Source organism: Ornithorhynchus anatinus, chromosome 10 (genome assembly GCF_004115215.2).
Source record: "Ornithorhynchus anatinus isolate Pmale09 chromosome 10, mOrnAna1.pri.v4, whole genome shotgun sequence".
Classification (NCBI taxonomy): Eukaryota; Metazoa; Chordata; class Mammalia; order Monotremata; family Ornithorhynchidae; genus Ornithorhynchus; species Ornithorhynchus anatinus.
This window is the reverse complement of record NC_041737.1, coordinates 7,987,110-8,005,520: the sequence shown is the minus strand read 5'-3', so window position 1 is coordinate 8,005,520 and position 18,411 is coordinate 7,987,110. Positions and strand designations below refer to the sequence as shown.

Here is an 18,411-nt window from a genome sequence, read left to right as displayed (position 1 = left end):
GCCAGTGAATGAATGAATGAGAGAGGATGAGTGAAGGGAGCAAGTCAGGGGGATGCAGAAGGGAGTGGGAGAAGAGGAGAGGAGGGCTCAGGGAAGGAAGGCCTCCTGGAGGAGATGGGCCTTGAACAAGGCTTTGAAGTGGGGGAGAGCAATCATCTGTCTGATGTGAGGAGGAAGAGTGTTCCGGGCCAGAGGTAGGATGTGGGCGAGAGATCGGCGGAGAGATAGACGAAATCGAGCTACAGTGAGAAGGTTAGCATCAGAGCAATAAAGCGTGTAGGCTGCTGGGTTGTAGTAGGAGAGTAGCAAGGTGAGATAGGAGGGGGCAAGGTGATCGAGTGCTTTAAAGCCAACGGTGAAGAGTTTTTGATGCAGAGGCAATCAGTCACTCGATCAATCGCTGGTATTTATTGAGTGCTTACTGTGTGCAGAGGACTTTACTAAGCACTTGGGGGAGAGACATTAAAATCATTTTCAAAGTGGAATCCAAATTAAATCTTCATGTGAATGAGTATATATTCCTACTGGTGGGTTTGGGGATAAATAATTCCATATGCAAGTCCTCTAGTACTTGGGAGAGTAGAATGATTAAGTAGATATCTCTTTGGCCTCAAGGAGCTTAGGTTCTAAAGGGTGAAATTTTCAGAACTGCAATTTCTACCAGGTGTATATTGGCATGAGGCAGGATCACCCAGTAGCTCCCGCAAAACTGACCGACTTTTCTCAAGCTCCCCCAGAGTTGCTATTTTTGGGTAAGGAAATAAACCTTCTCAAATTCTGGTGAGGGGTTAGAGTGGGGAAAAGATGGGAAGAGCTTAGAGTCTTCTGGCTGAAGAAGGCAGAGGGGGGAGGTTGAAAACGTACAAATCCTTAAAGCATTTGGGCAGGCTGAATTCTTCCTCCCTAAATCTTACAGCACCAGGGGTAAGGGCACCAGTAGATCTCGGAGGTGACAGGTTCCAAAAAAATAAAAAGAAAAAAGAAATGTCTTTTCACCTAAGCACATGGAATCTCTTTCCCCAGAAAGTGACACAGAGTTCAAATATCAGTAACTTCAAGGAAAGCTTTGGGTGAAATCATGGATGAGCATACCAGAAGAGATTATTAGAGGGAATAAAATGGAAAATTAGGGATATTGGAAAATTCACCCTTGGCCATGAGGATGGGTATCCAGGAGACTGGGCATCTCCCAGTTTCTCCAAGGATCCTATAATTTTGAGAAACAGTGTTGTCTAGTGGTTAGAGCATGGGCCTGGGAGTCAGAAGGATCTGTGTTCTAATCCTGACTCTGCCACTTATTTTCCATATTATCTTGGGTAAATCACTTCTTTGTGCCTCAGTTACCTCATCTGTAAAATGAGGATTAAGGCAGTGAGCCCCATGTATTACAGGGACTATGTCCAGATGGCTCACTTGTATCTACCCCAGTGCTTAGAGCAGTGCCTGATAGTAGTAAGCACTTGACAAATACGATTTTTAAAAATTGTGTTTATAATATGCCAAATGTTGTGCTAAGAATGGAGATAGAATCAAGAAAATCAGATCAGACAGACTGAAACAGAATCCCGGTTTTGATGGACCACTGGTCTTACCCCATAGTGGCACTGTGCCCTATCTGTTTGGTTTTTAAACCAGAGAAGATGTTGTCAGCCAAGGTATAATGTGTAAAGTCCACGGAATATTTTATCATGAGCTGTAAATCACCTGTTACTCATTAAATCTGCCTTGCCAATCTCTCCCACAAACATGCTGTCTTGGAGCTAAAGGAGTAGCCAAGAGAAACAACGTGGGAAGCAGTGTTGCCTAGTGGATAAAGCATGGTGGTGGGAACCAGAGAATCTGGGTTCTAATCCCGCCTCCTCCACTTGCTTGCTGTGTGACCTCGGGCAAGGCACTTCACTTCTCTGTCTGCAGTTTCCTCAGCTACAAAATGGCTTTGACTTAGTAGTTCTCCCTCCTACTTTGTGAGCCTCTTGAGGGATAGGGACAGTGTCTGATCTGATTAATTTGTATCTATCCCAACACTTAGAACAGTGCTTGACACGTAGTAAGCACTTAACAAATACCACTAAAAAAAGAAGAGAGAGATTCTTTAAATATCCCTTTCCCATCTGGTCTAGGCCATACTCTCATGCAGGTCTTTGAAGTTTCCAAATCTCACAAGGGGAACGAAGCAGTCAGGGAAGCAGCTTAGTGTAGTGGACAGAGAATGGGCCCGGGAATCGGAAGGTCATCGGATTCTAATCCCGACTCTGCCACTTGTCTGCTGTGTGACCTTGGGTGAGTCACTTCACTTCTCTGCCTCGATTACCTCATTTGGAAAATGGGGATTCAGACTGTGAGCCCCATGTGGGACAGGGACTGTGTTCAACCTGATTTGCTTGTATCCACCCCAGGGCTTAGTACAGTGCCTGGCACATAGTAAGCTCTTAACAATTGCAGCAACTATTAATACAGCTTCACATGAAGTCTTACCCCAAGAGATCCTGAAATTCTCTTTCTCATACCTCCAGTCCCTTCCAGCTTTAGGGTGAGAGATATTAAGAGACCCTCCCTTCCCACTGAACTCAGTTTACCACTGCCAGCTTGGAAAGCAGCATGGCCTAATGGAAAAGAACATGGGCCTGGGAGTCAGAAGGACCTTCTGTATGACCTTGGGCAAGTCATTAACTTCTCTCTGCCTCGGTTACCTCATCTGTGAAACGGGGCTCGAGATTGGGAGCCCCTTGTGGAACAGGGATTGGGTCCAACCTGATTAGCTTTTATCTGCCCCGGCGCTTAATACAGAGTGTGGTATATAGCAAGCGTTTAACAAGTACGATTATCATTATTCTTTGGCTCCAGAAACCTTATCCAGTCTGCGCTGGGCCAGTCCATAAGAGGGTCAGGGGGAGATTGCCTCCGGCGTACATTTTGGTTAGAAATGGAAATTTAACACCAAGAAAATCATTTCCAAATCCTTGTCAACTTCAAGCATACAAATCCAGCTAACTGAACAGCACAGTTCTGTGCACCAACCTCCAAGGGATCAGGTTTCCTGAAGCTACGGTTCATTTAACAACAACCATTGGCAGCTCGGCAAGCCTAAGTTTGCCCGAACAGACAGTGTTTCAGCCGCCCAAAATAATTATGGTATTCGTTATGCACTTATTATGTACCAGCCACTGTTCTAAGTGCTGGGGTGGATACAAGAGTCCCGCATAGTTCCACATAGGGCTCACAGTCTTACTCCCCATTTTATAGATGAGGGAACAGAGGCACAGAGAAGTGTAGTGATTTGCCCAGGGTCACACAGCAGACAAGTGGTGGAACTGGGATTAGAACCCATGACAAAAAGAAAATTCAGGAAATGTTTGACCGGTAAAATAGCAGTTTGGAACAGATGACTAGTCCACTGCATTCTGCAATACCACGGTGCTAGGAAACATAGCCTGCCGACTCTCATCTGGTGAGGTTAGATTCTCTCATCTCACTATCCTCTTCTCCCTCCCTTCTCTATCATCCTTGTACTTGAATCTGTAACCTTTAAGGATTTATCAATCAATCGGTGGTATTTATCGAGCTCTTACTGTGTGCAGAGCACTGTACTAAGTACTTGGGAGAAGACGATACAACAGAATTAGCAGACATTTATGCCCTCTTCCATAACCCTTAAATAGGTATCCTTATCCACTGTTGTTTCCCCCATCTGTAATTGATTTTAATATGTCTCCTCCACTAGATTGTAAGCTTCTCAATGGCAGGGATCTTGTCTACCAATGCTTTTGTACTCTCCTAAGTGCTCTGCATATGGTAAATGCTCAATAAATACCATTAGTTGATTGATGGTGCCTTTGCTAAGCCCAGTATATGTTTGTGTCTTCATTTGGTGAAACAGAGCGGTGTATCTTTCTCCCTAAACCTATGTCTCCTAACTTTCCCATCTCTGTCGATCACAACGCCTTCCTTCCTATGCCAGAAGCCTCTAATCTCAGTGTCCTCTTCATCTCCTCGCTGGCTTTTTACCCTCTCGTTCAATCTACTACCGAATCCTCCCCATTCTTCCTAGACAATTTCCCCCAGATCCATTCCATCCTCTCCCACCTGGTACAGGCTGGTACCACCCTGGTATAACCTCTGTTCGTGTCGTGGCTAAACTACTGTATCAGCCTCCTCACCGGTCTCCCTGCCTCCAGCCTCTCCCCTCTGCGATTTCACTCCACGCTGCTGCATGGATCATCCTACTCAAGCATTGCTCTCCCCACATCTCTCCTCTCCTTAAAACCCTCCTTCCACTCCCTGTGTGTCTACCTCAAAAACTCCTCACAATGGTCTCCAAGGCTCTCCACCATCTGACCCCATCTTACCTGTCTGCTCTCTTCACCTGCTATTCCCTAATATACTCTCTTCATTTCTCCAAGCCAAACTTGCAGCCGTGCTCTCAACTCTTCCATTAGTAATAATAATAATAAATCATTGTATTTGTTAAGCACTTACTACGTGTCAGGCACCATACTAAGTGCTGGGGTGGATACAAGCAAATTGGGTTGGACACAGTCCCTGTCCCACACGGGGCTCACGGTCTCAATCCCCATTTTCCAGATGAAGTAACTGAGGCCCAGAGAAGTAAAGTGACTTCCCCAGGGTCACACAGTAGGCAATTGGTGGAGCCAGCATTAGAACCCAAGACCTCCTGGCTCTCAGGTCCATGCTCTATCCACTATGCCGTTCCTGTCTCTTCGCTCATGCTGTTCCCCTGGCTTGGAACTCCCTCTCTAAGCCTCCGACACCAGACAGACCCAAGCTTTCCCCGCTTTCATATCCCTCCTAAAATTCCATCTTCTTCCACCGACCTTCCCTGATTAATTCCCAATGCTCTGAGTTGTAAACCCAATCAGCCATATCTGACTTATTTATATCTGTCCTGAGCACTTTTGTTTATAAGTTTATTCCGCTGTAAATTCAGTTATTTATTTTGACTATTCTATTTGTCAGTATTTTATATCTGTCTCCCCCATTAGAGGGTAAGCTTCTTATGGGAGGGCATATGTTATATCTTTGTTTTGTTCATCCTTGGGGCGGGCATCACACCCAGTGTGTGCTCCACGAATACTAAAATGACTACTAATGGTTCTCCAAATGTTATGCCTGACAGGGCTCATTATTCTGCGATTTTAAATGATCATTTTTTGGCTATATTGCAGCTATGCAATTAGCAATTAACAATGCAACTACCAATTAGGATATTCCAATAAATCCATGACCTAAAATAATCAGATGGTAGGGCTTCAACTAGTCTCATTAACTTTGCCTTTCCAACTCCCTCCCAGCATCCATCAACACCTCACTTTCCCATCATTAGTCAACACAGGGGGTTTTTTTGTTTTGTCTTGTCTCGTTTTTACTGTGTGTCAAACACTGTTCTAAGGGCTGGGGCAGGTACAAGTTAATTAGGTCGGAAACACTCCCTGTCCCACGCGGGGCTCACAGTCTAAGTAGGAGGCAAAATGGATTTTTAATCCCCCTTTTAAAGTTGAGGAAACTGAGGCACAGAAAAGTTAAGTGATTTGCCCAAGGTCACAGAATGGGCAACTGGCAGAGCCCGAATTAGAACCCAGGTCCTTTGGCTTCCAGACCCGTGCTCTTTCCCTAGGCTGTGCTGCTTCTCAACTTCTTCCGACCAATTCCTTTCTATACTTCCCTCTCCTATACTTCCCTCTAAGCCCTTTCTTTCTTTTCCTTCCTTCTCTAAGCGCTACACAACTGACTAGGTTTGTTTGGCTATGGGATGTCAGACTCAAAGTGCTATGTATAAGGCATGGGATTTTATTTGATTGACAACTACTGCCTGAGAGTGCTTTGTCTCGGAGTTATTCCCTTTACCTAGGTGAGACAATATTCATTCATTCATTCATTCAATAGTATTTATTGAGCGCTTACTATGTGCAGAGCACTGTACTAAGCGCTTGGGATGAACAAGTCGGCAACAGATAGAGACGGTCCCTGCCGTTTGACGGGCTTACGGTCTAATCGGGGGAGACGGACAGACAAGAACAATGGCACTAAACAGCGTCAAGGGGAAGAACATCTCGTAAAAACCGATGGCAACTAAATAGAATCAAGGCGATGTACGATTCATTAACAAAATAAATAGGGTAACGAAAATATATACAGTTGAGCGGACGAGTACGGTGCTGTGGGGATGGGAAGGGAGAGGTGGAGGAGCAGAGGGAAAAGGGGAAAATGAGGCTTTAGCTGCGGAGAGGTAAAGGGGGGATGGCAGAGGGAGTAGAGGGGGAAGAGGAGCTCAGTCTGGGAAGGCCTCTTGGAGGAGGTGATTTTTAAGTAAGGTTTTGAAGAGGGAAAGAGAATCAGTTTGGCGGAGGTGAGGAGGGAGGGCGTTCCGGGACCGCGGGAGGACGTGACCCGGGGGTCGACGGCGGGATGGGCGAGACCGAGGGACGGCGAGGAGGTGGGCGGCAGAGGAGCGGAGCGTGCGGGGTGGGCGGTAGAAAGAGAGAAGGGAGGAGAGGTAGGAAGGGGCAAGGTGACGGAGAGCCTCGAAGCCTAGAGTGAGGAGTTTTTGTTTGGAGCGGAGGTCGATAGGCAACCACTGGAGTTGTTTAAGAAGGGGAGTGACATGCCCAGATCGTTTCTGCGGGAAGATGAGCCGGGCAGCGGAGTGAAGAATAGACCGGAGCGAGGCGAGAGAGGAGGAAGGGAGGTCAGAGAGAAGGCCGACACGGTAGTCTAGCCGGGATATAACGAGAGCCCGTAATAGTAAGGTAGCCATTTGGGTGGAGAGGAAAGGGCGGATCTTGGCGATATTGTAGAGGTGAAACCGGCAGGTCTCGGTAACGGATAGGATGCGTGGGGTGAACGAGAGGGACGAGTCAAGGATGACACCGAGATCGCGGGCCTGCGGGACGGGAAGGATGGTCGTGCCATCCACGGTGACGGAGAAGTCTGGGAGCGGACCGGGCTTGGGAGGGAAGATGAGGAGCTCAGTCTTGCTCATGTTGAGTTTTAGGCGGCGGGCCGACATCCAGGTGGAGACGTCCCGGAGGCGGGAGGAGATGCGAGCCCGAAGGGAGGGGGAGAGGACAGGGGCGGAGATGTAGATCTGCGTGTCATCTGCGTAGAGATGGTAGTCAAAGCCGTGAGAGCGGATGAGTTCACCGAGGGAGTGAGTGTAAATGGAGAACAGAAGAGGGCCGAGAACTGACCCTTGAGGAACTCCAACAGTTAAAGGATGGGAGGGGGAGGAGGCTCCGGCGTAGGAGACCGAGAATGATCGGCCAGAGAGGTAAGAGGAGAACCAGGAGAGGACAGAGTCCGTGAAGCCAAGGTGAGATAAGATATGGAGGAGGAGGGGACGGTCGACAGTGTCAAAGGCAGCAGAGAGGTCAAGGAGGATCAGAATGGAGTAGGAGCCATTGGATCTGGCAAGAAGGAGGTCACGGGTGACCTTAGAGAGAGCAGTCTCGGTAGAGTGGAGGGGACGGAAGCCAGATCGGAGGGGGTCTAGGAGAGAATGGGAGTTAAGGAATTCTAGGCATCGATTGTAGACGACTCGTTCTAAGATTTTGGAAAGGAAGAGTAGTAGGGAGATAGGACGATAACTGGAGGGGGAAGTGGGGTCAAGAGCGGGTTTTTTTAGGATGGGGGAGACGTGGGCATGTTTGAAGGCAGAGGGGAAGGAGCCCTTGGAGATTGAGTGGTTAAAAATAGAAGTTAAGGAAGGGAGGAGGGCAGGGGCGATGGTTTTAAGAAGGTGAGAGGGAATGGGGTCCGAGGCGCAGGTGGAGGGGGTGGCACTTGCGAGGAGGGAGGAGATCTCCTCTGAGGATACTGCAGGGAAGGATGGGAAAGTAGGGGAGGGGGTTGTTGGGGGGGGAGGGGAGAGGCGGAGGGGTGACTTTGGGGAGCTCAGACCTGATCGTGTTGATTTTCGTGAGGAAATAGGTGGCCAGATCATTAGGGGTGAGAGATGGGGGAGGGGGAGGAACAGGGGGCCTAAGGAGAGAGTTAAAGGTCCGGAACAATCGGCGGGGGTGACGGGCATGGGTGTCGATGAGGGAGGAGAAGAAGCTTTGCCTGGCGGAAGAGAGGGCAGAGTTAAGGCAGGAAAGGATAAATTTGAAGTGTGTGAGGACCTAGTGGATAGAATACAGGCCTGGGAGTCAGAAGGACCTGGGTTCTAATCTCCGCTCCCCCACGCGTCTGCTGGGTGACCTCGGGCAACTCACTTAACTTCCCTGTTCCTCAGTTACCTCATGTGTAAAATGGGGATTAAGACTGTGAGCCCCAACCTGATTACCTTGCATCTATCCCAGTGTTTAGTGCAGTGCCTGTCATAGACTAAGCCTTTAACAAATACTATTTAAAAAAAAATACCTGTTCTCCCTTCCACTTAGATTATGAGCCCCGTTTGGAACAAGGATTATGCTTGTTCTGATTATCCTCTCCCCTCTCCCCTTTTCTACCTTCGAGCCCAGCCCTTAGTACTAGGCCTGGCATGTAGTACATGCTTAACAATTATTATTAGTAATAATAGCAATACCCTGCCATCTCTGATGCCTTGCAGAATGAATGCTCTGTTCCTGAATGCTGCTTGCAACCTGATTCTGAGATTAATGATATGTCAATATATTCTCCTTTAGGAATCAACTCAGTGAATTACTGAAGACGTATAACAGTTTTTATGGGGACCAGAAGAACCTGCACATTTTATATGATCAGGTAAGCCTTCAGTTTAATTCTCAGAATAATTTAGTTTCTCCCTCTGACATCTCTCAAAAATGATGTTGTTGACAGTGAGATTTTCATCATTGTGTGGCTGGCAATCCCTTCCCCCTCGTGAGCCAGAAATGATTGTCCTTGACAGCACTTGCTGCACTTGCCGCCCATAATGCCCGGTGCTCTTTTCATTTCTCCCTCTTGATGTCATGAGTTTTCTGATGTCTCCTCTCCTTGATGGTCACCCATTTCTGATGGCTTCGTAGCGTCTTTAACTCATTCATTCAATTGTATTTACTGAGCGCTTACTTTGTGCAGAACACTTTACTAAGCCCTTGGAAAGTACAAGTCAGCAGCAAGTAGGGGCAATCCCTGTCCACAGCGGGCTTACAGCCTAAACTCGTTTTGAGGTGTGGCTTCACTGAAGCTTTCCACCGTTTCTTCCCTTCCGTCCTTTCCACAGTTTCCCCACTTCAGTTCACCACAGAACAGCTGTTTAGAAATCCCGCTATCAGCTGTGTGACTTTGGGCAAGTTGCTTAACTTCTCTTTGCCTCAGTTACCTCATCTGTCAAATGGGGATTATGACTGTCAGCCCCATGTGGGACAACCTATTACCTTTTATCTACCCCAGCACTTAGAACAGTGTTTGGCACATAGTAAGTACTTAACAAATACCATCATTATTAGTATCATTATTATCCCCCTCTAGACTGTAAGTTCACTGTGGGCAGGGAATGTGTCTAGCACCTTTATTATACTGTTATTTTCTATTCTCCCAAGCACTTAGTACAGTACACTGCACATACTAAGTGCTTAACAAATACCACTGATGATGATGATGATGTCAACTCTCTTACACTGTACTCTCCTAAGGATTTAGTATAGTGCACTGCACATAGTAAGATCACAATAAATATGATTGATTAACTGATAGTGTCGCTCAGTGGGAGTAGGCGAACGTTAAAGACACATTTGAAGTCTGCCCTATCAGATTATATAAGAACTTCTCAGAATGACAGCCTTAAAACATAATATAGAATTAGGGTCAATTAGAGACCAAGAGTTATTTTTTAGGTAGACAATTTTAGACATTTTAGACAATAATCCAATTGCCTTAGAGTAATCATCTTAGAAATGGGAAAGGCTACAGAATGGAATATCTTGACCAGACTTCATCTCCAGTGAGAATAGACCATGGGAAAATGGGTGGGATTAATAATAATAATAATGATAATAATGATGATGGTATTTGTTAAACACTTACTATGTGCGAAGCACTGTTCTAAGAGCTGGGGGAGTTACAGGGTCATCAGGTTGTCCCACATGGGGCTCACAGTCTTCATCCCCATTTTACAGATGAGGTCACTGAGACCCAGAGAAGTTAAGTGACCTGCCCACAGTCACCCAGCTGACAAGTGGAGGAGCCGAGACTAGAATCCAATCCATGACCTCTGACTCCCAAGTCCGTGCTCTTTCCACTGAGCCCCGGTGGGACTGGTGTCAGAAAGTTTTGGGGCACTTAAAGGAAGCCAACAAACAGGAATAGGATCCTGAAAGGGCTTATGGGAATTTCTGTCCCTGGAATTATTTTAAAATGAGAGAGATAGCTATGCGTTTTACATGTTTTAGAGCTGGTCTAGCTTTGAAGCAAAGGGTGGACCAAATGACCCCTGGTTGACTCTTAGAGCCCCAGGACTCTAGAATTATTGGGTTATTTCACGGATGAGCTGGTTAATCAGCATGCCCCATCCTGGAGTAACGAAAAGATCATTTCATTTAATTCCTGGCATTTCACACATAATAAAATCTCTAAACTGATTATAGCCCGTGAGTGGAGAAATGATGACATTCAATTTGTCTATAAGGAGGAAAAAATAATTAAATAATTGTAGCAAACTCCCTAGAGGATCATAGTCCACACATTCATTTCACTGAAGATTCTATGGAAATTTTGCCTTCAGATTTCAAATGCGCCATCATTTAGAAAGAGATTTTTTTTCCGCCCCACAGTTCGGTAAAGTGGTATGCCTGGCTCACTAGTGCATGGGGCCAAATTCAATCTCTACTCAAAAGATCTGAGGTGTACCTGAATTCCCTTTCCAGTTCCTCTAATAATAATAATAACTGTGGTATTTGGTAAGCAATTACTATGTGCTAAGCACTATATTAAGGGCTGGGATAGATACAAGATAATTAGGCTGAATCTAGTCCCTGTCCCACATGGGGGTCTATTTTAAGTAGGAAGGAGAATAGGTATTTAATCTCTATTGTACAGATGAGGAAACTAAGCTATGGAGATGTTAAGTGCCTTGTGCAAGACCATACAAGAGGGAAATGGAGATTAGAATCCAGGTTTCCTGACTCCTAGGCCTATACTCTTTCCACTAGGCCAAGCTGCTTCTCTAACATACAGTCTCTCTGACATTTGCATCCAAAACATAACATTGAAAGCAAGAAGAAACAAGCCAGCCTTTCAGCAGGCATCCTGGAGCACACAAATCAACCAAGCTTTCAAAAATGAGCCTTTCTGAAAACAAAGATCCCATTCTACCTTCTAGGATTTCCCTGGATTTTGAAACTCACTTTGAGGAGTGGAGTGATTTAGCCACCTGATTTCCTTAATTTGGAATATTATTTTCCACAGTTTCCCGCTCCAAATGTCACCTCCAAGCAAGTGCTGTCTAATGATAAAAATACTATTTTATTCCATGAAGAAAACCAACCCTTTCTTTATTAATCGAAAACGTCCTACCTTAATAAAACATGAACCACCTCCTCTCTCTGGTGGTTATCTGAAAACATTGCAAGTGTTCAGTTGAATTTACCCTTCGCTTGAAAAATGCTATTTGAGTATTTTTCTGTGTGCAGAACACTGTACAAAGCTCGCAAAAATACAACAGAAATCGTATACCTGTTCCATGCCCGCAACGATCTTCATAAAACAAAAAAACCTCAAACAGTAAAATTGCTGTAGACTGGAGATCGTTATGAGCGAGGAATGTGTCTTCCAACTCTTGTCGTATTCTCCCAAGCGGGTGCTGTACACACAGTAAGCACTCAGTAAATTTGCTGCATTGATTGGCTGCAGGTAAGTGCGAAAGCCGGCCAGATTTCTCTACCAATTTGCCTGTTGTAGTTTTTTCCGAGTTACTTCCTCGATCTCCAATCTGAATATTAGACCAGCAGCTACTACGTAAACAACAGTGCGCTTGTTTTCCAGACTGAAGCCTGCCAGCCAGTCGTTGAGGGAATTTTGGACATTTTCTGGGGAGTGCATCAGTTGATCCAGTTCAAAATCCAAGATGAGTATCCCAGTCCTCGACTTGCAGCCAACAAGTCCCCAATTGGATTTCCCCGGAAAGGGTAATTAACGTACCTCTGAGATTTCTGGGCCCCACCGGGGGAACGCGCTTCCTAAATGCCAGAGATTCTTAGTATCCCAAATGACCTTCCGGGATCCACGACAATGAGGCACGCATGATGTTGCATGCATGGGAAGCAGCATGGTCCAGTGGAAAGAGCACAGGCCTGGGAGTCAGAGGACCTGGGTTCTAATCTTGGCTCCTCCACTTGTCTGCTGGGTGACCGTGAGCAAGTCATTTCGCTTCTCAGTGCCTCGGTTCCATCACCTGCAAAATGGGAATTCAATACCTGTTCTCCCTCCTACTGTGAGCCCCGTGTGGGACTTGATTATCTTGTGTGCTCAGTACAGTGGTTGGCACAGTAAGCGCTTAATGGTAAAATGAAAAAAGGGGTTGTGAGGGGACTAGCCAGCCCTAGGCTTGATGGTTCCAGTTTCTTCACCTGGTTGGTGGGGTTGTTGAAGTGGTTCTGCCTCTTGCTCCCTCCCGGGGGACCTGGAGCTCTTGACTCATGGAGAATGTGTGGGTCAATCCCAGGGCCACTAATATCCTGGATTGCCAACTCCTTGAGGTCAGGGATCATGTTGGGAGAAATGAGGGTTGATTCCCACCTCCCTTCACTATGCCCTCACTGTGGATTCTCCCTCCACCACCCTCTCCCCACAAGACACCCTCACATTGGGTCCTCCTTCCTCCCCGTGGGAACCTCATGATGGATTCTCCTTACCCCTCATATTGCCTACTGTAAATGAGGCATTCATTCAATCGTATTTAGTGCTTACTGTGTGCAGAGCACTGTATCAAGTGCTTGGGAAAGGACAATCCAACAGTAAGGAGGGACAATCCTTGCCCACAATGAACTCACAGTCTAGAAGGGGGAGACAGACATCGAAACAAGTAAATAAAATGACAGATATGGACATAAGTGCTGTGGGGTTGGGAGAGAGGGGGAAGGGCAAAGGGAGCAAGTCAGGGTGACATAGAAGGGAGCGGGAGATGAGGAAAAGTGGGGCTTAGTCTGGGAAGGCCTCTTGGAGGAGATGGGCCTTCAGTAAGGCTCTGAAGACGGAGAGAGTAATTGTCTGGCAGATTTGAGAAGGGAGGACATTCCGGGTCAGAGGTAGGACGTGGGCCAGGGGTCGGCGGCGGGACCGGCGCAATTGAGGCACTGTGCTCTCCCAAGTGAGTGGTCTGCACCCCGGAGGGTCTCAATAAATATTAATGACGGATTGATGTCCTGCCTCTGTGTTTCAGGAGGATGATCCGATGGGGGGAGTTTGATGACCTTTACCACATTAGCGAGCCAGAGAAGAGGAGGAGCATTGGAGAGGAAGAACTGTACTCTGGGGAAGGTCAGAGGTCAGGGTTGGAGGGTCGGGGGCTTGCTCAGTCTGCGTACACTTGGTCTGCCAACCATGAAGAAGCCCGTGTTCCTATCAGCCTCCTGATGCACAGATGACTGGCCATAGAGCTCCCTCCCCACAACGATTAGCACATGGCAGATTTTCCCTCCACCCGACGATGCCTTTACTTTGGATTCTCCTTCTCCACCAAAATGCCCTCACTACAGGTCCTCCCCTCCCCCCAAACTACCCTGATTCTCCCTCTGTCCCATGATGCCCTCACGGTGGACCCTCCTTCCCCGGCACTATGCCCTCACTGTGGATTCTCCTCCCCCCCACCGAAGATGTCCCCGTATTGAATCCTCCCTCCTCCCCAGAGTACCCTCATGATGGATCTTGCCTCCCCCCACGATGTCCTTCCTCACTATGGATCCTGTCCAAGTCCCAGAAGGAGGAATGAAAAGTCTTTCATTTCTGAGGCAGATCGGTCAGCAGTGTGCATCGGAGCACGGGAACCCAGGTTCTAGTCTCGGCTCTACCACCTGTGTGTCCGTGGGTGACTCACTTAACTTCTCTGTGCTTCAGTTTCATCATTGGGAAAATTGGGGTGAAATATCTATTTTCACTCCCTCTTAGACTTAGAGCCCCAGATGGGACAGGGATGGTGTCCCAGCTGATGACTTGTGTCCACTCCAGTGTTTAGCACAAAGTAAGCCTTGACAAAGAGCATCATCACCATCACCCTTCAGCTCTGTCTCCTCATGATAATAATAATAATAATTATGGTATTTGTTACACACTATGTGCCAGGCCCTGTCCTAAGTGCTGGGGTAGGTAAAAGCTAATCGGAGTGGACACAGTCCCTGTCCCACATGAGGCTCACAGTCCTGGACCCAGACGAGGTAACTGAGGCCTAGAGAAGTGAAGTGACTCATCCAAGGTCATACAGCAGAAAAGTGGCAGAGCCGGAATTAAAACCCAGCCTGCGAGGCCTGTAGCCTTGACAGTGTGCATAAAGAGGGAGGAGATTCTCTTCAGTGCCCCCATTTCCTCAGTAAAACCTGCCCCGACAGCATACCCCTCGCTTTCAGCGGCGTTTCCAATGCTCCAGGAGAAAGGGTGCGGCAGGCGAGGGCAGCGGAGGGACGGGCGCTAACCATGCTGCGTCCTTGCAGACGGCCTTCCCGATGACAGCGATACCCTGTGGCGCCAGCGCAGCCAGCAACCCACCTCGCCGATGCTGTACCGGAGCGTGAGCGAAGCGGCCCTGGTGAAGAAGAGTGTGAGGCCTGTCTTGGACAAGCGAGACAAGCAGAGGCACCGGGTCTCCATCAATGGCCATTTCTACAATCACGAGGTGGGCGGCGGGAGATCGCGTGGTAAAAATCACTCCCAACCTGGAGTGCGCAGTGCCTGGAGTTGCCTGAGAAGCGCGTGGTTTAGTGCATCACAAGTGCCTGGGCTTGGGAGTCAGAGGTCGTGGGTTCTAATCCCGGCTCCGGCACTTATCAGCTGTGTGACTTTGGGCAAGTGACTTAACTTCTCTGTGCCTCGGTTACCTCAGATTAAGACTGTGAACCCCACGTGGGACAACCTCATGACCTTGTATCTACCCCAGTGCTTAAAACAGTGCTTGATACGTAGTAAGCGCTTATCAAATACCATAGGGACCTTGTTCTGGCTTGGGCTTGGGCTTGGAAACTTTAAACAATCGATCCATCGGTGGTATTTGTTGAGCGCTTACTGTGACAACAGTTAATGGACACGTTCCCTGCCCCAAATGAGCTTAGTTTAGATGGAGGGAGACAGACATCAACACAGATAAGCAGCGTGGCTCAGTGGAAAGAGCCCGGGCTTGGGAGTCAGAGTTCATGGGTTCGTATCCCGACTCTTCCCCTTGTCAGCTGTGTGACTGTGGGCAAGTCACTTCACTTCTCTGTGCCTCAGTTCCCTCATCTGTAAAATTGGGATGAAGACTGTGTGAGCCTCACGTGGGACAACCTCATTCCCCTGTATCTCCCCCAGCGCTTAGAACAGTGCTCTGCACGTAGTAAGCGCTTAACAAATACCTGCATTATTATTATTATAAATAAATTACAGATACGTACATAAGTACTATGGGTCTGGGAGAGGGGAAGAACCAAGGGATCAAGTCAGGGCGACACAGAAGGGAGTGGGAGAAGAGGAAAGGAGGGGCTTAGTCTGGGGGGGCCCTCTTGGAGGAGACGTGACCTCAATAAGGCTTTGAACGGGGGGGAGGGTACTTGTCTCCTTATTTGACGTACCCAGAGCTCAGAGAGGGTGTGAGCCATGGGAAAGCACAGCAGCATTCTTGAAGGGGGGAACTGGTACTTGGAGATCAGCAAGAGGGAGGTCACTGCCACAGATGTCCTTTTGCGTGAGGCAGTGAGGGGAGGAAGGACCTCCATGTGGGTTTGGATCGTCCCCCCAGCTTCTCCGAGCGCGGGTACAATCACCCTCTTCCCGGCCGAGCCGGGAACTGACGTCACCAGTCCGATCCGTACACAGACTCACAGGGAGGGAGGCGGCGTGGCCCGGTGGGAAGGGCGCAGGTTAGCAAACGGGAGCTTGGGGTGTGAGTTCCACCGGCCTTCTGATAGATCTCAGACAGGTTGCCTAAACTCTCTGGGCCTCCCTTTCCTCATCCAGAAACTGAGGGCTATCATGGGAACCGAGGCCGTGGCCGTGAGCGTTATCCACATTCTAGGTGATGGCGTAATTGCACAGGCTGCGTCCGTTGGGTAACCGCGCAGCCCGCAGACGACCCCTCACACGAGGCTCGACAAAGATTCGGGTCCCGTGGCCCGGGGCTGCCTCGACTGTGCCCTGATCCTGCTCCTTCAAGGGGGAGAGGGCCTAGTTCGCTCTTCCCGTCCCCACTGGGGCTCTGAGCTTCTCTCCCTGAATGCTATCTTGTCCCCCTCTCTTTCAGACGTCAGTTTTCACCCCGACCTTCGGGTCAAAAACCAAAGTGCGAGTCAGCAGCATCATGAGGACTGGTGAAGTCATCCAGCAGCTTCTCCAGAAGTTTAAGGTGGCAGCATTTGCTCTTCCCCTGGCCTGAGAGGCAGATACACACATACACATGTACATGCACGTTCTGTCTCTCCCTGCCTCTCTCTGTCACCCTCGCTTTCTCTCTTACACTTAACTCTCTCTCTTTTGCACTCACTCTCTCTCATTTTCTCTCTCTTCCTCCCCCACCCCCAACCCCGAAACCCCTCCACTGTCCCTCTTCTGCTTCCGTAACTCTTTCTCTGTCACTTTCTATTCCAGGGTCTGGATTTTAATCCCAGCTCCAAACTTGACTTGACCTAGTCGCTCAGTTTCTCTGCATCTCAGTTTCCTGTGTTCACTCAGCTTCTCTGCACCTCGGTTTCCTGTGAGCTCCATATGGGGCAGGGACTGTCTCTGATCTCCTTATCTTGTATCTACCCAGCACTTAATACAGTGCCAGACCCAAAGTAAAAACTTAACAAGTATCACAACCATTATTATTATTATTTTTACCCCTCTTGATCTCTCTGTCTCCCTGACTTGGTCTTTCTGCCTTCTTGTTTCTGTCCCGCTCCCCTTTTCTCTGCTTTTTCCTTGTCTCTCTGTCCCTCTCCCCATCTCGCTGCCTTCTCTCTGTCTCTCTGTCCCTCTTCTGGCTCTGTATTCTCCTCCCTGACTCTCTGTTCCTCCCCTAGCTCACTGTCCCTCTCCCTGTCTCTCTATGGCCCCAGAAAGCACAGGGTGGGCATAAGGCTGCCTTCTCCCTACACTGTAACTCCAGTTGCCCTCAGAGCAGGTGACATTTCTTAAAAGGGAAATGAAAAAATCAGGTTTGCCCCTCCTGTCTGCCTGGTACATTTCCACTTGGCGATGGGGAGAGACAAGATCAGGCTGGGGAGACACTGTTGTGTGGAGGGAGGGGTGGGAATTAGATGGGCCCAGGAGATAGGAACCTCACTGGCAAATGATTCCTTCCTTTGGCAGATTGAAAATGACCCCCGAAATTTCGCCCTCTACCTTGTGCATGCCACTGGAGGTAAGGAGGCTAAGGTCACTGGGTTCGGTGGTGTGGGGCATGGAAAAATAAATAACGTGGGTGGGAGCGGAGAAGACACTTGAACAGAATCAACACCGCCATGGAGGTGCCCAGACATTTGCGTAGGGGCCGAGAGTGTTGTCCACAGTGGAGTGGGGGCAAGGGCAAGTCTAGTTGAGGCCAGTCCACTGGGCACAGAAAACTGTTGCTTATGGTCCCTCACCTCGCTGGCGGGGTAGCCCCAGACTCGTGAGCCGAAGTAGACCCTCGCTTGCAAATCTCACAGGCCCATTTACCATTTATTTCATGTCCAGAAAAGCAACGATTGGCCGAGTCGGACATTCCGCTGCTCCAGAGGCTCCTGCACGGCCCCTCCGATAGGATCACCAAGATTTTCCTCATGGACCGAGAAGAAAAAGAAATCAGCAGTGACGTACGGGCTTCCCTGCTCCCTCTGCCCCCACGGCTCTCGGTTTTCACCCCGATTCGGGGAACTGCATCAACACCCCCCTTCTTTCCTCTCCCAGGTGGCGTGCTACATTAACCTGCACTTTTCCTTCTTGGAGTTGGTTCTTCAAAAACTGAAGGAAGAAGAAGAGTGGGAGGTCCAAAAAACAATGACAAAGTAGGTGGAAGGCAGTGGAGTGGATAGTTGGGCTCGAGTCCACCTGATTCTGCCATGAATTTGGAGTGGGAGGGGGACGGAACGCCATCCTGAGGGACAGGGAATAGGGTCCGCCCAGAGTCTTGTCTGACAGTGGGGAAGGGAACAATAATAATAATAATGTTGGTATTTGTTAAGCGCTGACTATGTGCAGAGCACTGTTCTAAGTGCTGGGGGAGATACAAGATAATCGGGTCGTCCCACATGAGGCTCACAGTTAATCCCCATTTTACAGATGAGGGAACTGAGGCACAGAGAAGTTAAGTGA

The 18,411-nt window shown here is 48.4% G+C and overlaps 1 protein-coding gene across 1 annotated transcript in view; it reads left to right on the top strand.

Annotated features, from left to right (window-relative positions):
- RASSF6 (Ras association domain family member 6) overlaps positions 1-18,411 on the top strand; it is a 33,522-nt gene that overhangs the window by 10,570 nt on the left and 4,541 nt on the right. Inside the window, exons 4-11 of the mRNA XM_007669184.4 lie at positions 8,643-8,721; positions 11,941-12,083; positions 13,337-13,434; positions 14,601-14,782; positions 16,379-16,480; positions 17,428-17,479; positions 17,794-17,912; positions 18,007-18,104. Of these exons, the coding sequence (XP_007667374.2) occupies positions 8,643-8,721; positions 11,941-12,083; positions 13,337-13,434; positions 14,601-14,782; positions 16,379-16,480; positions 17,428-17,479; positions 17,794-17,912; positions 18,007-18,104 (873 nt within the window). The remainder of the gene's footprint in view (positions 1-8,642; positions 8,722-11,940; positions 12,084-13,336; positions 13,435-14,600; positions 14,783-16,378; positions 16,481-17,427; positions 17,480-17,793; positions 17,913-18,006; positions 18,105-18,411) is intronic.